Source organism: Lissotriton vulgaris, chromosome 7 (assembly GCF_964263255.1).
Source record: "Lissotriton vulgaris chromosome 7, aLisVul1.2, whole genome shotgun sequence".
Lineage (NCBI taxonomy): Eukaryota > Metazoa > Chordata > Amphibia > Caudata > Salamandridae > Lissotriton > Lissotriton vulgaris.
Window position 1 is genome coordinate 1,693,676,414 of NC_141695.1, and position 27,117 is coordinate 1,693,703,530.

General features: G+C 41.8%; 1 protein-coding gene across 4 annotated transcripts in view; it reads right to left on the reverse strand.

The window, feature by feature from the left end:
* Positions 1–2,128: 2,128 nt before the first annotated feature.
* ARFGAP1 (ARF GTPase activating protein 1) overlaps positions 2,129–27,117 on the reverse strand; it is a 210,944-nt gene continuing 185,955 nt past the window's right edge. For 3 of the 4 annotated variants that reach the window (XM_086932820.1, XM_086932822.1, XM_086932819.1), the window contains 3 exons: positions 19,817–19,876; positions 18,267–18,343; positions 2,129–10,465 (listed from right to left, as the gene is read on the reverse strand). In XM_086932820.1, the coding sequence (XP_086788946.1) occupies positions 10,108–10,465; positions 18,267–18,343; positions 19,817–19,876 (495 nt within the window). In that variant the 3' untranslated portion in view covers positions 2,129–10,107. The remainder of the gene's footprint in view (positions 10,466–18,266; positions 18,344–19,816; positions 19,877–27,117) is intronic. The other variant, XM_086932821.1, reaches the window with a different exon arrangement.

Consider the following 27,117-nt stretch of genomic DNA (forward strand, 5'->3'; position numbering starts at 1 on the left):
CCAGAAGCGTTCCAGAGGGAGTCAGTGGCCCAATGATAGCATGCATCATAAAATTCTGAGTTTGGCAGGTGTTGCTCCAGCTCCAGTAAAATCAGGGTACCTTGGAGTGAGCACCAACAAGGCTCCACAGGGGGAGTGCAGAAGCAGGGTCAAAAAGAATCTCATTTGAAGGGGAAGGTCAAAGAATGCCTCGTATTTACTTTCTTGTACTTCAACTTACCTGACTTGAGGGAATAAGTTATTGAGGGCAAAGATGGCCATCTGCCGGAATGGCTCGGAGACCGGCTCCGAGAAAAGAACCAAAAATGTAATTGAGACTTCTTCTAGAATGCCACAAGAAAAATGTAGTAATTGGTTTTGGTCTTTTGTTTCTCTGGTCTCATCTTTTTAACCAAGCTAAATGGGGAAAGAATGCATCTAAAAATAGTTAAATGCTTAGCGCATTAAAGAACCCTGGCAAACTATACAGGTGTCTCATTATTGGTATCAATCTTTTTGTTAAAAAGTCTACCACAGATTCCTCACCTTGTGAATAGCCATCAGGCTGGATCCGGAAACCTTCAAAGCAGTTCTCCTGCATGATGCTAGGTGGCATAGCTTTCTAGGCTGTCCATGCCCTCAGATGCACAGCCCATCAGCAAATTGGTAAGACTAGGGTTCTGATCTCTAACTTCAGGATCGATTTAGATAGAAAAGAGTCTACTTCACAGAACAGGAAGGTTGCAGAGGGTCCTGCGGGTAAAATATTCACTAGAAAGATAGTTAACAAAGATAAGTAAATTGTTCTTCTGATGGGTACTTTTAAAATAGATTCCTCACCCATGTGAATCGATACCAAAGCAATACCTCCCTAGGTATTGGTTTTGTGATCTGGAGGAGGCAAAAAGTCCTCTGGGTAAAATACTTCTCTTGATGGGTTTGACTGTTGCGGCAGTAATGTAAATGTATTGGCATTTATATAGCGCACTACTTACCCATAGGGTCCCAAGGCGCTTCGACCGCTGCGAAACCCTTCCTGGCTTCCCTGAGAGATGGTCCCTTAATGGGTATCTCCAGGGTGAGACCCGGCATCCCCGGCGGTCTGGTGGGGCCGTTAGTGAAGATGAGGCAAGCTAATGCCCAGAGTTGCCGAGTGTGATCGCTGATCAGAGTGGGCACCGAGGCGAGAGAATTATCGAGTCCGCTGACCCTGGTCCAGAAACCTGCCGCGCCGGGAATCGAACCCTGGTCCCGGGCCGTCCTCTGCTCTCGGGTCTGCCGCCTCTAACCAGTGAGCCACACTACTTCAAGTCGTGCTTGATGAACGTATTTGCCCAAGCCTACATAGCTGACTGAGAGCGATTTAGGACAGGCACTCTGCATGCTAACGCAGTGGTAGCAACTTTGGTATCAGCCTGTAAGACTTCTGGGTGCTGTGATTAGGCCAGTGTATAACAGATCTTCGTGTACAAAACTATCACTAGGGAAATGGTCAGCTTTTGCTCAGCTTTACCCTTCACTGCTCCCAAAACAAACAGAGATGATAGTCCAGTCTGTGCTCCTCAGCATGATCAATATTGAAACTCAATCTTTTAGGATGTAAACAATTGAGTCTCTCTTTAAAAGAAGGCCCTGCTGTCATGAAAAGAAGTAAACCCTTTCAGTAGAAAAGAAGCTCTGGTCCTTCGAACCAACTCACCAGGAAAGAAGGTGGTGTAAGGTGAATTTACACAGCGAGCCTTAAGTTCACTCACACGTCTATCCTATGTTCTGGTGATGAAAAAGATGGTTTTTAAGGTTAGAAGTCTCAAGCAACAGCTGTGCAATGGCTCGAAAAGTTAACTATAGAAAACCCAAGCAGAGCTAGACATGTTTGACTTACAAAATGTTATACTTCAAAGTGCATTAAAAACTATTAGAAAGATCAAAGTATGAACATTCAACTTAGTCCAAACAGCAGCTTCTTTCTAAAGTTCTACAGAGTACCCTCATGAACCTTTCCTTGCCAGTCATCGATCTATGACAATATCAAAAAATATAATAGGTCCTCAGAAAGGGCTGTCTTGAGTCATAGCAGGGGCTTTCTGCAGATCATTAGAAAACACAAAACTGATTGGTGAACTGCTCTGAACAAAAGACACTATGAAAGTTAACAGGACAATTCACATATTTAATTTATGATTCTCCTCCCCTTATGATGTAGTCTTGGAGAGAACAACAGGAAATAGGATTTGTGCACTGCTCACCATATATTGCACAAAATATTACATTATTAATGCAAACACATTATAGAATCTATGGAATGTTACAAAGTTTGAGTGTCCAAAACAAATTTGTAATTGAACTGAAATGCAGTAACATCATTGATAAAATCCAGATTTACAACACACAGGCAAGCATTTCAGCTCTCAAGGAGACATAACTGGCTTCGTTGTTGGAGCTTTAATAATCCCTGGACATTCACAAGTTTTTAATACAGATAAGCAGCTTCACAAAATGGTTCAAGGCTTTTTGAGCCTTGTGCATGGTAACGTTGAGAGTGAATGCCCTGTAGTGGTGTCTGGAGCTGGATTGAGAACTGGACAAAAAAACACTGCTGACACAGAACCAACAATTTTCACCTGCTTCTGAAAGGTGACTTGGCAGTCAAACATCCAATGTCCACGAGCATCAAAAGGGCACCAAAATAGTCTTTGAGACAGTTGCAGCCCAATGGAGGACAAGTAGTGAATGTTCCCGAATGATATACAGTGAGCAGGAAGGAAAGCATTTCTCTAATGAAGCAGCAACCAGCATTGCAGGGTCATTGCGCACAGAGTGGCTAAGATAAGAAGTCATAAATAGGTACAATGCCATTTTAAAAATAATTCCTTTCATTCAGTATAGCCAAAAAGCCAAATGTGATGTTGATTCTGGTCAGGGGATGAAACTGCAACTCCTAATGAATTGGAGTTTGGACCAATGCTAGATATCTTTTACCAAACAGCTGAAACTTCCCTTGCACCTAAGAAAAAAGCACAGACATTATTAGCTCCATTCATAAAGAGAAGTTAACACCACAGGGCACAAAGATGGTTATGAAATGATAATGATGGCACTGCAGCGCGTAACACAGCAGAAGGTAGGAGAAAGGTAAAGTGCATTCACAAACAAGAGATGCGATTTCACACTGAAAACCAAAAAAGGGTCACAAGGCCAAAAAGAAATGAGGCCTGTAAACATGGGGAGTGCAGCCTCAAACTGAACTGAACATACGAAAAAGTCAGAACATTAATAATACCCAGCGGCCTACACTGAACAAAAGAGTTTAAGCATTAAGGGGTAGTAGCGGGCTTCTGTCACAATACTTATACAGCAGCTTTACAAAATTGTTCTGCAAATTCACAAAAATACAACAGAACTACTCTTGTTTACATAGATTGAAATCTATATTGATACATTAGGTCAACTACTGGCGTCTGCAGCTTTGATGGACAATTTCTCACTCTACTTGCCGTGGATGATGAATCAGTATACAGAGTGCTAAAATACACTTGAAAGGTTGCATTCATATACAATATATTAGTATGTAATGGCAGAGGATGTTTGTCAAACTGCTCTGACAGTAGGTTGCTTGGTGTCTTCTCCCTATGAATATACCCAAGGCACAACACAAAAAGGAGAATCATGTAGAAAGTCTAAAGTTGTTATGGGTGGGGCATTTGAGGAACAATGCCATCATAGCGGTTTGGATGCTTATAGCCTTTATCAATACATATTTTGCCCATTTCTTAAACATTTTACCATTAATCTTTCTAAGAACAGGCCCCAATCTAGATGAATGGTTTTATAGATGACCATGAGAAAGCAGTAATGTGCAAGAATTGCCTTGCTTGGGTCACACCACCTTTTTCCTAGCAGCCAACAACTTGCTTGATTAGATCTTGCTTTCTCTAGTCTAGAACATAATTCACAAGTGATCCCCCCCAGAAACACTATTGTGTTTCCAATTAAAGGGGAGCACAACATGAATTTTATTTTAGCTAGGACCTTCCTTCTCTGGATCATGCGTCACCAGAAGCCCCATTAATTGGAGGAAGTGATGTAAACTTGCTAAAAATCTGAATGTCACCATGTTGTTAAAGTGGACGCTTGGTTTCAGGAAACAGAAATTGTGGGTATGATGTATTAAGTGCCATTGCAGCATGCACTCTCAAACTAATAGTCCATCTCACTGAAGGAAGAGGTCAGGCATTCCAAAATAGAACTACCCCAGTTTGTTGAAGAGAACACTTTAATACGCTTGGCCTCATCCCAGGGGTTGCAGACTGACACTAGTGAAGTTGGAAGTAACAAGGGATCTCTAACCCAACAATTGAGAGTGGGCCTGGGTTCCTCCCAAGAGGCTATGACCGACACTGCTCAGTACAGGGTAGGACGTCTCCTTTGGGCTTCCTCTTTTTAGCACCACTGAGGCTGTGTGAACAATGCTGGAAGAAAGCAAAAGTGGAGGATGAAGGGCCAATTGTTATGTTTTACAATGTCTACTAAATAGAGTGACAGAGTGTAAATGCCGGGGAAGCAGCTAAATTTGACCGATAAGGACTTGCTCAAAGGTAAAGACAACTAAAGCGTTAGCCTATAATGGCACTTCTGTACATTATAAATAGAATCTTCATGGCAATTTCATAGCTACAAATTGAGCAGAATTTTAACAGTGTGTTCCTCACTGTCCTGGGATGTTACATGCCTTTCACCTGTACAAACAAACTTACTGTCAACATAATACACTGATAATTTGGGTATGCCAAATTGTCAGATCAACGGATGGTTGTGAACGTCACATGTGTTGTAAATGAAAGGGTTACCCGCAGACGATTTTAAAGCAAGGCATTCCTGAATCAGTTTGATTCCACCAATTGAAAGAGACCAGTCCCAATTAAATGATACATCACAAGCAGAATATGAAATAGCAATACACCTGCCAAGTTACAGTGACTTCCTTCCTGCACATTGCTCTGCTCATACTACAAGAAATTGACAAGTTAGTTTAAACTCTGTGGTACATGAGCACTGAAGGTATGCTTTTTGAACATGCATAGGACCAAGAGGGTGGAAGGAAGCTTGAAAGTACTAGTTCACACACCATTGTAAAAATGCAATGGAAGTGTTGGGTGATTAACATAAACCACAACAATCAATGCCATTAAAACTGTTTTCCCTGCACAACTTAATTTTTTTTTAATCGACCACAGAATACCTCGAGCCTATATTCTAACACACCTAGTTATTACCACGAGGTTCCTGAACCAGAAGTGCCAACATAAGAGGGTAATAGAGGAGAAACCCTCGTTTTGTTCCAGGTTAGTTATTTTCTTTCATAGCTGGGTCTCTTGTTAGTGTTAGTTCTGGGTTCCCTATTTCTTTGTCCGGGGAGTCTGAGGCTCAATGTAGACGAAACAGAAAAGGCCAAGTCATCTGCACCACATTTTGTTTACCACCTCACCATGCTTGTTAGACAGTTGCTGACCACAGGCATCAAGTACAGAGAACATCTGTGATGTAAAATGTGGCATTACACACAGGCAAAGACTAATAGAAAACTGTATTATGTAATGCGAGTTAACGTGTAGCAACCCTTCGACAACTGATTTGCAAGAGGGTTACACATTTTATCTCACAGTACTACAAGTTTCAGTTCAAGCACTGGAGTTTAGTATTTCCAAGAGTTGGTACAAAACCAGCAGTTTCCTTTCACTCTCTTAATTTGTCCTCATCTTTATCTGAGATTATCGACAAATACCTTAAATACTTCCATATGTATGAACCTATGATCACCAACCAACGAGGGTTCTCTATTAACAGAGGAAGGTGATAAACTGCAGATGGTCCAAGTATTTCGCATAAATTGAGCATACTTGGGGAAAGCACAGGCATGCAGTATGCATGTGGATCGATGATGCTTGTAATTACAGAGGCGAAAGGTAAACAGGCAGGAACTACATACAACGTACCCTGGGAAATTAACTATAAATCAACAGAGCGTATAGTAAGAATAATAACTCGCTAAATACTCTTTGTCTCGTCCCTTACGGTCGGGGCTTTGTACAGTAAACATCCGCAGTCTTTTAAATTGAAAGCCACTTTTCCTTCCAAGAGTAAAAGTGCGACATTCTGCCCAGGTATCAAGAAGGGTACTTCAAGCTTAACTCAGAAAAAAAGGTTTTGTTTCAATTCAGAACGATCAAAGCCACTCTGAAAATAAAGGGAATTACAGCACTTCAGCAAGAAATGGCGCCTTGAAGCAACTCACTACTCGCTACTGTGCAGCGTCAAAGCAATGCACAACAAAGCTTAGAATGCATTTAGGACACATTCTTTTTGATTGGGTACTTCACTCCTGACTGTACATTAACCTGATTGCTTGGTTCCTCAGTTGCTTTCTACTTTTAAGGTGAAACATTAAACTCTAAACATTGGCATTTTCTTGCGGACTAAATGGTAATCTATGGGGGAATGCGGAGGGGGGAAACCAATGGCACAGAACAAAGATTGGCTGGAGTTAAAATGAGTAACTATTTTAGTCAAAAATAACAGGACTAATTTCAAAGATCACCATACAAGGCGAAAGACATTACATACTATGGCTTTCTGGGAATTCCTTGCAAGTGTGGCCACAAACAGGAAAGCAACTGTTCTTAAAGCTATAAATGTTTGTCCGGGGTTGCATGAGCAAATTTGATCTTCCTCTCAGCTTGGGCCATTTTAATGTGGAACATACTCTCAATGGCTTTTGTAGTATCCTTCTACTGGAAACTGGCGCCAGCCAGACTACTGTGAACATTTAGACACCACTCCAATAGTGTTGCAAATATAATCTGCCTATGTGCAGACCCTACTGAGAACCAACACAAACTTAAAGCTTTGCACAGTTGGTCTGCCTTATGGAAGGCTTGAAAGTCGCCGACATCACAATACATTATCCCATAGGTACTTAAGATTTAGCGGTTCACAAGGCAGGGACTGAAACTGATGGACTGGCAAAAATGAGAAATCACATTGAACACACAAGACATCCAGACCTCAACTTTGAGACATTTGGAGAGCTGGGCTTAGATATTGAGGCCAGAGTATTAAGGTGGAGTTGCAATGGCACTGGCACAGAAGAAAGGTTTACAAAACCCAACATGGTCTTGGATTACACTCCAGACCAAGACCATGTCCTCCCCTTGAGTAGAACAGTTGAGACAGACATTTCCTTATTCAGGCTAAAAGTACTCCCAGGGGGATAAACAGGCTTCACATTTCACCCTAAACTGTGTACCAGTTTCTTGGTCAGATAATCACTTTCATGTTTTGTTAAAACAGATGTTCATGTTCACCCATGTTCATAATATCCCTTTAGTTAATGGATCTATGTTTGATCTTCCAACCACGGAGGACAAATTTTTACAACGAGGATACAGCCATAGTTGTATGTTTAGAGAAGCCTCTGAAACACCTTTCTATGAGACATCACTAAGCTAATGCTGAATATTGTTGCAAAACGCACCAACAAGATGTACAATGCCATCATTCCTTTATTCGAGATGGTATGTGCAAGCACCGCTATTTCAGAGTGATAATATTCAATTTGATGGTGATGGGGGAAGCAGTTCCTATGGAAAGTAAAATCTACAAGAGATTCTATTAAGGTTCATTCAAATTTGCTCTGAGACCATACTAGGTAGAATTTTTAAAAACAACATGAACATGATTCTGGAACCTTTATGATCAACTGATCAAGATGTAGAAAAGTTGTACACCCATTGCTCCAAGATGCACCATTATTACTGCAGTACCATTTATCAACACTAATGCAGCTAAACTGGGAAAAGAAGAATACCAACATTGGAATGCAAGGATTAAGCATCCTACGGTGTCTAGGTTTTGTGAAAATGCAGAAATAAGCATACTTTTAGCTCAGAGCATAGAATAAGCACTTCTTATCAAAGTGCAGATTTCCATGTAGTTATGTTTCCCTAGAAAATGAGTAAACTCCGTTGACATATCGCATGCACACCTACTCTGTACAAAAATGTCGACATGGCCTGCTCGTGTAACAAACACTTGAATACACTGCTCACAAACAATTTGGTAAAGTGAAAATTAAGAGTTTGTCTACGGTCTACCTTTTCCAGCAACTACCACTGAGTGTAAGAGACCTTCACTTGTGTTTTTAAGAAATGCACCTGCCCTCACGGAGGAAAGGCAAATAACAACTTTAATTACACAATATGTACGCTAACACCAGATCTCCTAGAAACCCAGATGAGTTAGAGGAAGTCTGACGGTACCCCATAGGCAGGCTAGCTTCTGATATCTGGAGATATCGCAGTCTTTAATTATTGGGCACAAATTTCTGTTCCACGAAATTCAAATCTGAACCCTACTCAACAAATATTCAAAAGACTTTGACAATGTCAATCGTGGTGGGAATCCTTCAGGTCTGGACACCATTATACTCAGTGAGGAAACATGCCACAGCTAAGGTGGATTTTCTCAAAACTACCCTCTACAATACACAGGGAAATATTTAGGGCTGGAGCAGTGACCTCATGATGGTCATGCCTCACCTTGCTCTGTATGGATGACAAAAAAGCCAGTGCCTATGGATCTGCGGGTGAGTGATTCCCACTACACGCACCCAGACTTCGGTGGAACATAGTTGCCAAAGCTTGGAGTTAGACTGTTAAGAAGTCAGTGTCCACTGCAGTTCCAAATGGCTTACTTGCTCCTTCTATCTTTTTTGTTTGCTTCCTCAACACATCCCGTAACCCTTTCTCTCTTGTCTTTACTCCAGGCTTCCCCAATCGACCTTCAGGCAGTAAACACAATACTCAAAACCATGGTCTTTTCAGTTAGCAGACAAAAGAAACAGTTACAATTGGTGGAGAACTAACCCGGACAGGATTCACCTCTTTTACAGTGAACAATTATGTGCAGTTTAACATTTTGCTTGCAAGGAGGAGACTCTGGAAAGCAAATGGTTGAATTGTGTTTGAAAAGTGAAGCCTTAAACGAAAAAAGAAAAACTGCCATCCGCACCTGGTACTAGGAGCACAAATAAGTTAGAAAAGGTGTGAAAGGGTCAAGGACAGATGAAGCTATGACTCCCTCGTACCAATGTTTCAAATATATAGATTGTTTTGGTAGATGGAAAGCATCTGCTAATAAAAGTTTGAGAAAGGGATTCATTCAGTGAAGTCACGTCCATTCACTCTGCACAAAAGGTAGAGAACATGAAAAAATACTGCACAGATTATTAATGTAGGCTCAATGATTCACGAGATCTACAATGCCTGTGTAAAATCTTAGACAAGTCTAAGTTTTAGGGTTTTACAAGAATATTCTCAACACTGTAGAGATACATAAACATGATTTTTTTTAAATACCGGTTTACATTTGATAAATACTGAAAAGGGACACGAGAAGAATTTCCCTTTAACATATTTAAAAGCAAGTAGTGTAAATGAATAACAAATTAGAGCTAGCATAGCGAAAACTTACAAAGCAGGGGCAAGGGTCTCCTCATTCATACACTGTTGTCAGCTGGCAATCGATTATGGCTTTTGACTAGTAACCCAAGACATAATGGGGCACAAAAGTGTTGGATATAAGTTACATTATCAATTTCGTAGACAATGTCTTTTTTAAATGAATAAGATAACTCTGGGCTCCTACAGCATAAGCAGAATGGGGAAATGGCCTCTTTCAACACGTGGAATCAGCAAAATCCAAGATTTAATAGAACCCCTCCCCCTAAATTGCATTTTAAATATTTTTCCAATCATGAGGAGAGAATGACTAAAACAGAAATATATAGATATCACCTACAGAAGAATACTACAAAAGAAACATAGGGAGAGCAGCTGGTCTTTTCCAGTTATGGCAGTACCACAACAGAGACAAAACATCAAACATTTCCTTTGGAGTGGGAATCTCCATGGGCAAGCAATGACAAACGTAAAGCAAACCCACAAGGGTAGCAGCTTGGAAAACAGAACAGGAGGTGGGATCAGGCAGAAGAAAACTTCAAGAGCAGAGTACATGGTCTGACCCAGATCAGATAGGCCAGTGCAGACCATCTGCTCCTCAGCAGTGGTTGTGCTACCAGTTTGAGTTTTCCCACCCATCATCAGCCACTGGTGCTTTTGCAGGCTTATCAGGAGAATTTTTTTTGTTCTTGGCATCAGTGCCTGCACTCTCCCAGTTACTCTCCCAATTGTCCCAGCTGTCACTATTGCTATTCTGATTATTGGAGGGTGGCTCAGGGCCCCAGATGTCCCAGCTGTCAGAGCTCTTCTTCTCAGTAGAATTGTCGGCGTAAGTCCAACTATCACTGCTTGGCGACTGGTGGGCCTTGGCTGCATCGGGGCTACCAAAGGTTTCCCAAAATGTTTTGCCAGACGTGCTATTCTGATACCCGTCCTCACCACTGTTTTGGTATCCATCAGTCATTGGGGGCCTAGTGAGAGGGAGAAAGAGTTTGATCAGTAACTTATATTGATATACCAGATTTACTAGAGAGAATGTACAATAGTGCAAAAAAGGAGTTAAACAAATTGTATCCACTGAAACGTATCACACTGCTGTAAGATGCGACAAACCTGGAATAAGACTTTCCTCAGAGGCATTATCACCCGTAAGTTTATTACAGTACTTGTAATAGAGTTAACAGAAAAGAATATAAAAACAGATTTCAGTCTCGCAATAAATGTGAGTATAGTAGAATACTGGCCAATGGGTACTTTTAACAGCCAATGGTGCAAGCTTAACCTTTTTGCTGCCAGGAAAATTATACATTTCTGAAAAGTAGATACAATTCTGAATTCAGCAAGGGGTCATTTTTGTACATCCTTCAAGGTTTGTCTATAGAAACTAACAGTTGAAATAAAAATAATACTGAAATTGAGTTGGAAAAATACTGTTATTTGTGCCTACATTTACACCTGTAAATTCGTCTGACTATGGCAGATTTTTTAAAGCAATATACCGTTACGTCTGTGGGACACTTCTGGTTGCGAGGATATAAAGGGCTTGTAAGTTTACCTAGAACCCGAGGTACCCAGAGCCAGACACCTTGCAATGGTTTTTCATTGTGTACCGGGTAGACAGCCGTTCATTTAGTAAAATATAAAGAGTGGAAAATAGGCACCAAGGAAACCTATGTATTTCCAAAATGGCAACAAGATATGAAGTTTAGAAGAAATGTATAGAAAGACAACTAGGGTGAGTAGGGAGAGTGCCCGTGACAGGAAAAGGCCCAATACCCAACGTGGACCCATCACGTTTTTCCACAGAAAACTGACCTTTAATTTGCCAAGTGCCTAGCTGTGGATTTTGGGCCCTAGCTCAGCCGGTCCCTAGGAAAACCTATCAAACCTGTACATGTTTGAAATCTCGACACCCAGGGGATTCCAGGATGGGGTGACTTGTATGGTTCTCATCAGGTTCTGTTACCCAGAATTCCTTGCAAACCTCAAACTTTGTAAAAAACAAACAAAAAATACCACGTTTTCCTCACATTTCTGTGATATAAAGTTCCGGAATCTGCTGGGAGCCGCAAACATCCACCCACCCAGCATCCCCCCCAAGTCTGCTGATAAAAATGGTACCTCACTTGTGTGGGTAGGCCTAGTGCCTGAAACAGGAAATGGCCAAAAAACCTATTGTGGAGACAACAAAATTATTTTTTACGAAACAACCTTCTTTTGCAAAGGTGTCACCTGCCCTTTTGGTTCTGGGTTCGACTGACATCTAGGGAAACATAGACAATCCAGACATTTCTGAAAACTAGACACCCGGGGGAGTCTAGGGAGGTGTAGATTGCGTGGCTCCCCAATGTTTACTTACCCAGAATCCCCTGCAAACCTCAAATTTAGCTTAAAATAAATCACATTTTCCTCACATTTGTGTGGGAAAGTTGTGGGATCACCAGGCCGACACTAATGTCCTACTACCCAGCATTCCCCAGGTCTCTCAATAAAAATTGTACCTCACTTGTGTGGGTGGGCCAAGTACATGCGACAGGAAAGGGCCCAAAATGCTTTGTGGAGACATCAAAATTCTGTATCACAAAATGATCAGGATTTGCAAGGAGGGCACCTGCGTTGTTGGTCTCGGGCTAAGCTGCCACCTAGGGAAACCTACCAAACCCAGACATTTCTCATAACTGGACACCCTGGGGAGTCCAGCGAGGTGTGACTTGTGTGGACCCCACTATGTTTCCCTAACCAGAATCTTCTGCGAACCTCATCCCTGGTGCCTAGTAGGCTTAATGCCGGGTGGCAGATCAGGGGTTATTGCCCCATCTGCACTTCAGGGGGGCAGAAAGACTGGCAATATTTGGGAGGTGTGGGAGCATTTGTAGTGCCCATTTAGGGCAGCCCCCACCCCTTAGTAAGACTGAATTTGCCCAAATGAATGTGGGGGCGCAAAGGCCCTTTCAGAAGGGGCCGCACCCCCCTCCCTGGTGTCTAGTGGTGGATCACCTTACTGCGGCGATCCCCAAGCAGGGATCCACTAGTGAGTGGTACCATTGGAAAGGGGAGATTTCCAGCGATAACTCCTGTGTGTTTCGGCGCTCCTGGGGCTGAAATAGGCCCACAAGCACCCAAACAGTGAAACTGACTCAAGCAGATCGTCTCGTTTCAGTTTTAATGTAATGACCTCACCGGGCCATGTGCGCGATCAGCATTACATTGGGGGGAAAAAATACCTCCAGAGGCAAAAAAAGAAGGAAATCCCTCTGCTGTTTACAGCAGAGGGATTAGGCTGTGGTGTACTGAGGACGTAACAGTTACGTCCTTGGCACACCAGCCCCAAAGCTGAGGACATAAGCGTTACGTCCCTCAGCCCTCAAGGGGTTAACAAACATCTAAATCGGAGCTTCAATAGACACTGAAGGACTGGCAGGTTGGACATCACCTAAAAAGCCAAGTGAATCTCAAAAGAATGGATGTGAACTTCTACAACACAAATCTTTGTAATATGTTAACATGGGGATTGCCTGGAAATATCTTTTCAGTACATTTTCCCAATTGGGAGCAGATCGAGATTAGGAGTTTGGGGTTTCTGAACTCACAATTTAAAAATACATCTTTTGGTGAAGTTATTTTTTAAATTGCGTGTTTGAAAAGACCACTTTTAGAAAGCGGGCATTTTCTTGTTTATTTATTCTGTACCTCTGCCTGTCTGTATAATTCATGTCTGGGTGAGGATGACAGTTGGGCTCTTATGCATACGCTCTAGACAGTCACACAAAGGGAGCTGAGGTGTGCTTTGCATATACTGATGGGCCATCACCAGGCTGATGGGCCTTCATGAGCTAGAGTGGTGGGAGGAGTTGTGAGTGACACCTAAATAGGGCCTTGCCTGTCCTCACACAAAGCTGTCTCCACCCTCCTGTGGGTGTCTGGAGCTAGGTCAGAGAAAGGCAGGGTCTTGTGCACTACAAAGACTTTCCTTTGAAGTTTGTCTACTTTAAAGGCAGAAAGGGGTACAAGTATTGGATCTCTGATGCTCTCAAATCAGAAAACATCATGCTAGGCAGAAGATACAGGATGCTGAAGGAGGGACTTACACTCTGCCTGTTGTTTTGCTTATGCTGGCCTGCTACTTGTTGCTTCTGTCCTGTGTTTAAAAGGACTGGACTATGCTTACTACATCCTGTTTCCGAGGTTCTCCAAGGGCTTATGTGTGCTTGCCTCTTGTTAAGAAGACTCAGGGCCATCAAAAACTTCACCTACCAGTGCCTAGTCTCTTCTGTTGAGAGCCCTGACTTACCAAGTGGTGCCAAATCCAGTTCCTGGTCCCTGTGTAATTTGAATCCAGTGATCCAAGAAGAAAATCCACATATCGACTGTCAATAGAAGTTTTTCCAAAGCAACTCTGCCGTTGGGCCTAAGAATCGACAAAGTGACTGCTGTGCGGCTGAAAAAGTCACCACAGCCCAAGTCCCGTGTCAGCTGCTCCAACTCAAACGCAGTCTTGGCTTTACGACTGTAGAATCGCAAGTGAAGTTGGTGCAGTGCCGGCTTCATAGCCCTTGCCTCAACAGCACGCCTAGATTATCAACGCATCGTACCACGACGAGGTCTCCTCATCGATATTGCCCATCAGTAAGGAACCGAGGCCAAGTTTCTGGAGATCAACGCATCATCTTCCATGACAGTAAGGAAACAACACATCACCTCCCCTGGCAGCAAAGAACTGACACATCACCTCCCCTGAGTGTAAGGAAAAAATGCATTACTTTGCTTTTCTGGCTCCACACCTCCCCTGTGCCTGTTTTTGTCTTTGGTTTTGACACATCCAAGGTACTTTGTGCTAAAAGTGACGCATCCATAGATTTCTATGGACTCAACTGGTTTAACCTTTGAAAAGTGATGTTTTTACTTTTGTACGTGGGATTTGTGTTGTTTTGGTCTTCTTTTATTCAGATAAATATTGGTTATTTATTTAAACTGGTTTGGTGTCCTTTTATAGTGTTTTTACTGTTTTAATGTTAGAGTATGTAACAAATGCTTTACACATTGCCTCTGAGATAAGCCGGACTGCTCGTGCCAAGCTACCAAGGGAGTGAGCAGGGGTTATCTTAGCTGCGTAATTCCCTTACACTGGCTAGTGTGAGAGTGCCTATTTGGTCAGGGTTCATACCACTGCCAACTAGAGACCCCATTTCTTCTAACATCCACTATGCCACATCAGTTTCGACCCAGTAATATGCAAGCAGTCTAGATCCTACTACAGTGCGAACAGTCTAGCCCAAAATGCTGATCTGGAATGCGGCCCACAGCGATTGGCAATGACTGAGATTAATACCAGCATTCCTTCTGTCACTTTTTGTTGATATTGGCCTTTATATGCAGGGTAGGAGATTTCATAACATGTTCTAAAATGTATGTCTTTATGTACGCTTTCAATAAAGAGCAATTTAACAAAATGGAGTTTTAGAGTGCGAAGCAAGTGGTTGTAGAGAAGCTGGAGTGAGGCAGCCTTCACAAGGAAGTGGCCTAATAAGTATATGCCTGACGACCTGAAGAAAGGGCCACCCCATGTTGTTGAAAAACCTACAGTCCGATGGAGAGGTCAAGAGGCAGCAATGAATATTACTGTGTGCAGATATTAGCACAAGGCAAATATAATCTCTGTGAGACAGTTGGACTCTGATGCAAAAGTAAGAATCCTGTAGATCCAGTAACGCCATCCAGTATTGCCCAAGGTACTTGTCTTGCCTGAAGAAAAGGTTACCCGAAGCCCCTATCCCATTTAAGGGCCAAAACGTGGGAGGACAAGAAGCAGGTTCACCTTTCCCACAACAGCCTGCCTCGAAGACAAAGGAACTGTCTCACAAAGAAGTCTGGTTTGAGGGAGGATGTACCAAAAAGGTAGACAAAAGTAAAAGCGCATATTCCTCAAAAATCAACTGCGTCATTCATGGATATTTGGTAAGGATCGTCCAATAGTCCAAAAAAGAAATGATCACCTCCTTGACAAGAGTTTAAAGGTCAAAGAAAAATAAAGACTAACTAAAGTGATTTGGTGACTGCAGAACAGGTGGAAGCTGATGAGGACAATGGCTGCTACTTTTGATGTCCGCTTCTGCAGCAGTGTGTGAATGGGTAGAGCCAGTTGTCTCCTGGAAGACAGTTCTTGAGTGAAAAACAAAACAGAAAAAGTAATCTTGCAGAAGCAGCGTTCAAAATAGGTAGGTTGCAGCCAATAAGTGACTCGTCATACAGAGCCAAAAATGTGATTGTGCTGAGTTTCATTAGTACCTCATGGGCGTTGGCTTACAAATTCTGTACAAGTCACTCTAGTTCTGAAATCTTGTATTTACATTAAAAATAAATTGGATGGAAAAGTGTATAACAAACACCTTTCGTGGTGCTTTGAAACAGTCACATGGTCAGTACACAGCACGATTTTTATTAAACAAACATGAAGGCAACCAAATATGAAAACAATTGTATTACACAATGTCAAGGAAGGACAGGTTTTCTATTTGTTTAATCTGCTGTAAATGGCAACTCCTGAATAGGTTTTAAAACAGTGAGGGATGATGGGATAAAAAATTAGAGAAAGTACAAATGGAGGAGTGAGAGGATGCAAGCTGAGAGGACAAGAAGCTGAGAATGCAGATATGGCCTTGTGGGTGCAGATGGTGGGTAGTGACATTTGGCACAAATGTCTTCCTTTTTTCATATTCAGGGTTTAGACTCCGTGCCAAAAATTCCTTTATCCTTTTGATTCACGATTTCACCAGAACACATAAATGGCAATGTTGAACCATGTTGCACTGTTACCCACTTTAAATAATATAGGTATATACACACACATATATAATTTATTAAATATATAATGATTTTACTTTTATAAGTGTAATAATGACACCTCAAAATAGAGATTCAAATATTTGTCTTAGGAGTAAGGGTGAGCGGTGAACTCCGCGGAGTTCTGCCCCCTCCGTGTTCCACTTTGAGCGCAGAGTTTGGCAAAATCTCTGCCGCGTAGCAGAGTTTCCGCCCATCAGTATTCGCCCATCAGCATTCACAGGTCAATGTGGGTCCCTTACGCACTGTTCTCGCAGAGCTTTCTCCTACATGCAGGAAGCTTGGTAGCTTAGTTCAGAATTATTATTGTGCAGCTCGAATAAGATCATCTGTGGAGTGGTCCCACTTGGAATCTGAAAAGAATTGGCTATTTATGGACAGGGCCCTGGCCGGCGGACCCCTCTAGACGATTCCCTTTCTCCCTAAACAAGGTTGTCCCGAAAATCTTTATCTCTCGCAGGTTACATGTGCTACCCTTGTGGCCTGGGACAAAGTAGCTGAAAGAAGGGGACTGATAACGTTTTCATCTCCACTGACACCCACAGTCGCAAACCCAGACTTCTCTCCTGATATGAAGACAAAGACTTTTCATTGGTGGACCTGGGAGGGGACACTTTTTTGACGAGAATGGGCCCCTGAAATTTTAGGACCTTTGTCAGCAACGGGGCCTACCCGAAAGTGAGAGCTATAGATACGAGCAAATCAGACACTGGGTGATGCACTCAAATACCCGCCCCCTGACACAGCACCACTTGACGCCATTCGAGAGATAGTGGTTAGCCAAATAATCAGACAGACGGCTTGTCTCGGAACTATGTATTCAACTGTAACCCCCCCCCCCCCCCCTAGCCAAACACCAAATCCCCAAGCCAGCTGAGATGGGAATTCGAGTTCGGCCAGGAATTATCAATGCAGGAGTGGGAAGATATTTATTACAGAGCCAGGCACGCATCTAGGAATGTAGCAGGCATAGAGAAAGCCAGGAAGATAGCCACTTATTGGTATCTCATGCCTCCCAGGATTCACAGGGGGAACGCTACAAGAGACACCCATTGTTGGCGGGATGCGGGGCTCAAGGTACACTAGCGCACACACTATGGGAGTGCCTGAATTTGGCTTGTTTTTGGGAACAAGTCCTCGACTAGATCGATAGTTGCTTTGACATACAACTTACCAGTTTTCCGGCCTATATCCTCTTGGGCCTGCCTAATGCTCTCATGTTCCCTCTCAAATATCGCAAAGGCCGTTAGATCGGTCTGGCCCTTGCAGTAGCCCTTCAAAATATCCTGGCGCTGTGGGGCACAAACCGTCTTCCAACTCGCACTGGTTGGCGGTACCACATATGGTACATCTTAGGCATGGATCGCATCTCTCTCTCCCTTGCAAACCAAGGGCCATCATTCCCCGATCTGTGGAAACCATTTAGAACAATGCTTTCATCCGAATTTAAAGAACTCATGTCCCAAGCATTTAAGAATTTTAAGGCTTACAGAACAGTCACCGGCGGAACCCAAATAGAGTATACAGACAAATCCCTGGGAGGGGGTAATGGGGGGACGAGGGAGAGGGGTTTAGTTTCTAAGGGAGGTGCAGAGGCGATGTTTGTTTGTTAATCCAATAGCGGCTATGTGCCTTTTGTGCGAACCAATGCTGCAAGATTTTGGCGTCTTTTTTTCTTTGTATAATTAACATTTAAAAATTCAATAAAGACATTAGAAACCTAAAAAAGAAAGCTGAAAAACAAATAATTACTGCCATGGTGAAGGTTGCCTACTCCGCCCGCTCACTAAACTATGTTGAATTAGGAGCTTTCGGTAACTTTGCGAGCTCTGCCCAGGCCTACTTAGCAGCTAGTGGTTCCTGTGGCAAATAGTACTGAGCCCTATGATATTAGCACATGGAAACAGTTCTATAAAAATGTTTGGGAAATACCTTTCAGGGGAATCCTCTGGTTTTCCTCCAAAGAAAGCAGTCACGTCCCGCCACCCTTTGGTTCCAACACCCTGAACCTAAATAAAAGGAAGAAGCAGGATATTATGGGTTGTTTACTCTGGTCATCATGGATGAGGGAAATATGATCAGTCCTTTTGTCAATAGTTAAAATCCAGGCACGGACATTCAGCTCAAACATTAATATCAAATATCTTCACATGAAAAAATACAATTAGGTATAGTGCTCAGCAATGTAAAGAAAAAATGTCTCTTCCTGAATTAAGTCATTCCAGTACTGGGGGCTTTAAAAGATACAGGAACAAAACTAGAAAATTAACTTGCACATTTACTAAAAAAAATACAAAGAATGTCAAACAGAGAATGCCACGGTCAGGAATTGATGAACTCTGGAGTGGTGACTAACTTTTAAGAAGGTCTTCATTTAAATTAGATGGAAATAGAAAGCTTCGCAGTGCAGTATAATTGGGCAAAAACGTATGATTATTCCAGAAACAGACTGTGCTAGGGACTTCAACAGCAACGAGACAAGCAAACATTAAAGAAACATTTGCTTAGGACATGTTTCTGTCTATATAGCTGTTAAACAGAAGCAATAACATTGCAAAAGAGGAAATTGGCCGGGTGCAAACTTACCACATACCAAATAGGCAGCAGTGGGGAGAGAAAGAATGAAAAAAGGCACAGATTAACAAGGAAAGCAAATATAAAAAATTCCCTTAGGCCGTTTCCATATTACACAGAGCACACGGTAGAGATTTTGCAGAATTACAGCAATTACTCCTTTGCCAATCTTAAAGTCTGTGCAGAGAACAGAGGTTTTGAGAGTACGTGCACCTGCTCATGAATAAGGAAAATACATGTTATTTAAATATTTGGCTTTTACAAGTGGAAAATCTACGAGCTTCCAAAAAGATCACACACGAGGATGACTATTTCACAGGTAGATAGAAAGGAAAAATTTCCATTCTGCTCTACGTGAAACACATTAATATTAACTTCTAAAATATATTTACAATGATTCAAAAAGAGCAGTAACTTGTACCTTACTGTGGCTCTCAAACAGGGGATCGATTTATCTCTGACTAAGGCTTCTTTTGATTGAGGAGACCGTGCACAAGGGGTCGGAAGTAGATGGGAATAAGTGGAGGGCAAATATGATATTCCTTTCTAAGCTAGTAACCGATGGGTCAAAACAATGGCGTTGTTAGAGGCTGAATGGTTTTCAATGTTACAATGTGTAAAATCTTCCGAAAAACAATATTTAATAATTTTTGATAGGATACATTTGTCAAAGCATATGTTCTATAATTCCACTATAATTAAACTATCACTAAAAGGGACATTTATTAACATGTTAGCACTATGATTGCTAACATTTTAGACTATGAATGAACAAATTGAGGAAGCTTATCAGAAATCGAAGGGCATAATATTCTGTGAATTTATAAAAAACCACCGTGTGCTCTGGAAAATGGAGACTGGCTTAAGGGCCAGACCCCCTCTGCGAAAGAGGGAGGCCTTCTTCGTACCTTTGTTGCCAACTGAAAAACCCCAGTGGAAACATCATCTAAAATCTTTCCCTCTTTCACCTGGAGGAAGTAAAATAGCTCAAATTAGTGTCTACTTAATGCTGTAGAAGTCTGCAGCTGGAGAGGACTTGGCACATTCCCAAATACTTAAACACAAACATCAAAAACAAACATTTAGACACTGTGGGGGAAGAGGACAAAAAATGGAGAACAAACATGATTTTATTGACTGTAAAACAACAAAATGAAAGACAACTCTTGGTCTCAACAAAGTGAGCGAATTGGAGAAAGAGTTTAAAACTTATCCTGGACTGAGGGTATTAGATGATCGTCACATCAAATGGTTGATGCACTCAAATAATTAGCAGGTATTGTTTTGTTGAAGGCAAATTATCAATTTCTCCTTTGCTTTGTCAATGAACCAGCAACACTGTCTTGAGTAGGTGGGCGACAGGACACAGATGGAATTTTGGATGTCATAATTTGTTCAAAAGAGGTGGTGAATAGTTACTCCACCAGCTTATGAAGCTGTTAACTCTTTGTTTACTCCTTGTACACATTTCATACCCGTCTCAAACCATAGGTTAAACCGTATTTAAGAAGGAGCATGGGAAAGCATGCATTATAGAGCGTTTCCTACTCAAGTCGTACAAACTATTGTCAGCCTACGTAAATCTAACAAATTATTGTTAGCAGTGTGTAAATGTCTACCAGATACACAACCTAGACAAGCATGTAGACCAGGCAGAAAGAATGTCACAACTGTAACAGTCTAACTGCCGAGACCTAAACTCCCTGCCACTTCACTAGGCATCCTGTATCTCTTTCTCCATATCAAACTGTCTTTAATGAAAAGGCCCAATATCAGACATCTGTGGAAATCCTTGGAATCAAACTGCTACTTATAAAAATACAATACAATACAAAAATGAGATGTCATATTCTTATCACCTTACCCAGCTGCTATACACTATGGTGCTTTGGTTTCTGAGAGTCGACACTGCCAATCTAGAAACTACAAGTGACTACTATTATACAGCAGTCGTCTGTGTTTATGGTATGAAATGTAGCAGACAGGCCCAGGGATCCAAGCACAGTTTTGTCAACAGCAAAAATTGTAATTATCTAAAAAGTGACCATGTAAGATCCATCTCAATCCCTTCTTTTTCTGTGCATACCACAATATACAGTGTGAGGTTAACTGGTGGAGGGGGTTCTTCTGGATAAACGTGCATGGAAGATGCAGATGACAATGGCTCCCATACAGAGGTATACATTATTCTGGGTCCAGTAACACTGTTCTCTAACTCATCGCGAATCCCACAATCAGGGCTTAGTGATCATTTGCCCACACTCCAAAGAATAAAAATCTGTGTAGTACTTAGAATCTTTGAGCAAAATAAATAAATAAATAGGGTAACTCCTCCTTAGTCATACAAGGGCCCACAAAGCTTTTGTGGCTAACAAGAACATATTACATTATTAAAAAGCAAGGTAATGAGCAGACAAAGCACAATCACTATTCTCACATGTAGTTGTAAACCAAAACTCATAAGTCATCTAACTTCAACATTCTTGACATTCCACTTACTACACAACACCCCGGCAACCAAAACTCTGGAACTCATGCTAATCAAAGCCCACTTAACTCTGTGGCAGAATCAACATTGCTTACACCAGATGTGCACATATCTATGACACATATTTTGTCCTTGTTCTAATCCATACATTTTCAGACGCTTGCAAGATTCTAAACCCCTTTAACATCTCAATAATTTATCTACTCACCTGCCATGCCTCCAGTTCTGAATCACAAATGTACATCCCGAACAGACCAACAGAAAACTTTTATACCTTTATATAAGAATTCAAATAGCTCTCCCAGGCACTTTGCCATTTCAGGTACCTCAACATACCAAGGGAACCTGGAACTAAAATAAAACTTTGCTGAGGGAATATAATCCAGTATAAACCAATGGTTCGGTTGAAGACGGTCAACGAAGGTCAGAGGTTCAAAAGATATGAGCATATATAAAAAGAGGTTCCAAGGAGCCCATATAAAGGTACTTGTGCGATGTAGGTAAAAGAATGCCCAGTCATGACCGGGGAGGGGGTGGTGGAAGGAGGGCAGAGGCAAGTCGCTGGATTATGGAAAGCAGTTTTAACTTTAAGTGGAGTAAAAATGTGGTATGAGGCTGACCAATACTTGCCATCCAGTGAGTATGGAGTAAGAGGTAGTGGCTCTTGTATTGGGTAAGAAGAAAGAAACTAAACAAGAAAGGGACGCAGGAAAGGCAGCACAGTGTAGCTGGTGTAAAACCTCTATAGAGAGATGGAATTAATTCCACTTTAAAAGGATTTATTGAAAAAATAAACAACAAGCATAGGCTTGGATGGGCAGCTGGGCTTATCCTTGTGAAATAATTATGTAGACATAACCATTGTGCATAGAAGTCATAACCCTATCCATGTGTGTTAATGGACATGGGCCGTGTAAGGAGTTTGGCAAACCACAAATTGCTGTAGACCTCATTCCCAATCATATATCATTCCGAAATGGACACTCAGTGTGGCGTGCTTGGACACCATGTAAGATGGCAGCTCTGCCTTGAACTTAAGTAACCCAGCTGCGCACAATAGAGCCTAACACCACTACTGCAGCCTAAATGTAACCGCACAATGAGGAAATGTGTGGATGCCGCACGTCTATTCTACAGTAAATTTGTAGAACCTGATACCGGGGGTTTTACTGGTCTCCTCTGCCGAAGAAGCTGCTGGATATATGGATTCACCTTCCTCTCTCTGGCAACCGCTACACATCACCAAGCTGCTGAGGCTTTTGGTTTTTATTTTTGAAGGAGTGCCTGACTTCTTCCTATCGTCAGGCGAGTTTCATGGTGCACTGCTGTGATCACTTTGGGTCCTGCCTGCCCTCAGTTTCAACAGAAACACTGCTTCCAGACCTGGCAACCAGCAGCCCTACTACCTACTGGTCTCTAGCTGGCCTACCTCTGGGCTACCTAAGCTTCTTCATTATTCATGAAGAGCTGGCATAACCCATTAATCAATACCTGGTAACGCCCAAAGGAAGGAGGTGTAGTTAACAATGTTAATGTCAACACTTCAAATGTAATATCCTACAGAGTCCTACTCTAACCACTGCTGATCTGGTCTGTCTTACTCTACCTTTCCCAGCTCTGGTCAGGCTAGCTTAACCGTGCTGTTCTATTGAGCTTCCTTATACTTTGGGGCAGTGTTACCATCCACCATTTGATATCTCCTGTCAGCAGGTCTAATTAGATGTGGTCTGAACTGGGCTACCTTTAGTTCCATCCATAACATGGCAGAATTCAAGGACAAAAAGGAAAAAGATTGTACAGGGAACCTAAAGACAACCAAGCAAGGACCACCACAGTCCTTTACTCTCCAGCCAAGGGCAAAGCTGATAACCCGGAACACACTTGAGGCTATCTTTAAGAACACTAACTGCTGCACATGACCTTGCTTAAAGTAGCAAGACAAATATGGATTCATTGCAAATGGAAGATGCTGGTATCAGAACGGACCTCAAGGACCTGAACGTCACTCTGAAATGCAGGGAGCAAGAGAAGTGTTATCGAAGAAATAAAAAAAATCCATTCCAAATAACTGCTGAACTCTGAATCCTTAATAGCTTTTCTTTATTGTAACATCACTTATCTTGAAAACTACAATAGGAGCAGCAATCTCAGAATTTTTGACCACCCAGACAGGGTTGAGGATGTGGCACCTTTGATGGACTTCCTTGAAAATAGATAACCACAACATTATATAAAAACTTTGTTAAGTATTTACAACGCCAACACTTGAAAATCATCCTTTTCATCTCAGGACGGTTAAGTCAAAATCATCTAAAGGGGCAATAATTTCTATCTCACGTGATTTTGCCAGGCAGTTACAAGGAGGAAGGAAAATGCTACTTACCAGTATGCATCTGTTCTTGGCATGTAGAGCTGCATAGTTGCACACTGTGCATAGATCGCCACCTAGTGTTGGGCCCGGATGTTTGCAGTTTGTTGTCCTGAATAGTTCTTTGGAAGTCACGAGATAGGCGACTCCTCCTTTGGACCACATTGCGCATGGGCATCGGCTCCATCCCCAGATAGTTTTTCGCCATTAGGGAAATGATGAAGCTTTGCAAGAAAAAGGAAGGATGCCCATGTAATTTGTATCTAATTAAGATAATACTGTAACAGACAAGGGTAGCCGGGGAGGCGGGTGGGCGTGTGCAACTCTGCAGCTCTACATGCCAAGAACAGATGCATACTGGTAAGTAGCATTTTCTGTTCGAGGCATATGAGCTGCAGATTGCACACTGTGCATAGATTGTATAGCAGAACCCACTCTTAGCGGCGACCACCCCTATTTGTTGCAGTAGTTCGGAATAATGTTTTGAGAACAGCCAGGCCCACATTTGCTTGCTGTTTGGTTTGCATATCTACACAATAGTGTTTTGTGAATGTGTGCGGTGTAGACCATGTAGTTGCTCTGCAGATGTCATCTAAGGGAATGTTCCCTAAAAATGCCATTGAAGCCCCCATTTTTCTTGTAGAGTGGGCTTTAGGAGGAACAAATAATGTATGTTTAGCTTTGTGGTAACAAATCTGTATGCATTTGACAATCCATCTAGCTATCCCAGATTTTGAAATGGGATTGCCCTTGTGTGGTGGTGAGAAAAGACACAAAAAGTTGTTTTGTCTTACAAAAGGGTTGTGTTCTCTCTATGTAGCTTAGCAATGCTCTTTTGACATCTAATTTGTGGAGAGCTCTTTCTGCTACTGTCTGTGGTTGCGAGAAGAAAACGGCAGTTCCACAGATGGATTGAGATCGAAGGGAGAAATGACTTTGGGCAGGAATTTTAGATTAGTACGCAGAACTACCTTATTAGGATTACGGCTCCCGGTTTTATGGTATTTTTATTTTTGCCATTTCCATCTGTATTTATCCATATTTATTTTTTGGGCATTTTTTCCGTATTTATCCAAATTTATTTTTGCCACAAGCAAAAGACGACGCTACAGCTAGTTTTTTTCCACATTTATTTAAATTGACAATGCACACTTGCGCTCACTTAAACTAGCGATTTGTTGTAGCTTTAGCAGTGCTTTAAATGGTTCGGTACTGAGTAATTTGAAAAGGAGAATACCTGTGCTTCTCAGTTCTGCTATAAAAACACTTTAGGATAGAGTACAAACACTTATCAAGAGCAAACATGTGCTAGCGCTTCTGTATTTACATCTAAAGCCAGCTAGAACATTTTGCGTTAAAAAAAAAAAATAGGTAGTGTTTAGTCAGCCCCAGTTTTAAAATGAAAACAAAAGCGTTCATGTAACATGACAGGCCTGTTTACAGACCAACATTACTGATACCCCTACATGTCCCTTGACAGAATACTGCAGACAGACCTACATTACTAACAGCTGTATTTCACTTAACACACCAAGCTTATGTACAAACGTATGTTATACACACATGCATGTCATTTAACATAACAAGCCTGTGTACAGGCTTAAGTTACTAACACAGGTGCCATAGTAATCATAGTGCAGTTTTAGGTTACAAGCAATGCTGCATGCCAAAACTAGGGTTACCTATATAGCACTTCATCAATTATGCCTCGAAGTCTTGAAATAACTGGTGTTACGATTACACAAGGCAATGCAACTATTTTTATCAACTTTGGGAGGATGAAAGTCAAAGCGGCGAGTCTGGACTCGAATCTCTGACTAAGGTTGCACACAGATTTTCCGAGCGGAAGCATGACCTCACTAGTGAGTAGAAAAACAATTAGAACAGCAGGAAAACACGCAAATGTGGGGGATTGACATATGCACACATTAAAGCCTTAAGAGGAAAAGAGGAGGACATAATAAAAATAAATTCAACTTGGCCCTAGCAGATGGTCTTGAAACAGCTGGCAAGCGCTTGCTAAAAACCATTGGCATAAAACTCGGCTAAAATTGCTTGTAGATTAGGGAGAGAAGAACGCCTGACCTTACAAAGGAGTTTTAATTCTCCATAGGGCTTCTAAAAATACCACTACACCTCTCCGCTCGACTCATTGATTTAGGAGCTATACACAAATTGACCTACGTTGGCTTACTCTCAGTGAAACTAGACATCCTGAACCTGCTCTGCAACAGCGGCCTATGCCAGAGAGGTTGATATACGGGGACATGCATTTTCTAAGTGAAAAACAGAATGACATATCTCTTAGAATAATCCCTGAATTAACAATTAGTGCTGTATTGTAAAATTACATTTTTAATCCATAGGAAATGTCGAGAACGACATGGAAGCTGATCATGAAATCTTATGTGATCGTATAGGAAAAAATGTAATTGCTCATTTTAAGGGGAAGGGTTTGTTAAAAATAATGTTTCAATTAAACATTCGGTTAATGCATTTTCTCCAAGAACGACATCATGGGCATGCAGATTGTCACGGGGGAAAATATTAATTTTTCTCCTGCTGCAGCACTGTGAACTGAAGTGTTCAAAACGTGCACTGTATGGGGCCTGGGATAGGAGGAGTCAGGGGCGCTGGGGGAGGCTACGGCATGGGGTGAAAGACCAATAAAGCCTGTTTAACAAATAAAAGGTCTTCAAAAGACCTGTGAAGTACTCTGGTGCGTGCGGCTGTGTGTGTGCCCAGGAAGGGATTTCCAGCAGCAGGAAAGGGGCCTGGCAAGATAACTCTGGATTCGAGCACAGCAGTATTTTGCAGTTTTTACAAATAAATACAGACAAAGGAAAAATTGTTTTCTGTCTGTATTTATATGTAAAAATCTGTTTAAACAGAAAACCGTGAGGCCTAATTATGATGCATTTGCAAGAAGGGTTGTAGAATGGTTAGTGCTTGTAGTTCACTAACTCTCCGCAGAGAAATAATAGCTACTAGGAATGCAACTTTCCACGTTAAAAATTGTAGTCCACATCTGTGTAAGGGTTCGAAGGGAGGTCCCATTAACCGTGTGAGAACAACGTTTAAATTCCACACAGGTGAAGGTGATACTCTGGGAGGAATTATTCTTTTAAGGCCTTCCATAAAGGCTTTAATGGCAGGCACTCTGAACAGAGATAGATGTTGTCTGTTTTGCAGATATGCTGCCATTGCAGCAAGATGTAGCCTAATAGAGGTGTAGGCTAAGTTACATCTTTGGAGATGCAGTAAGTATCCTATGATGTGTTGAACAGGCACATCTAGAGGATAAATATTGTTGTTGTGACAATATATTACAAATCGTTTCCACTTGGCTGCAT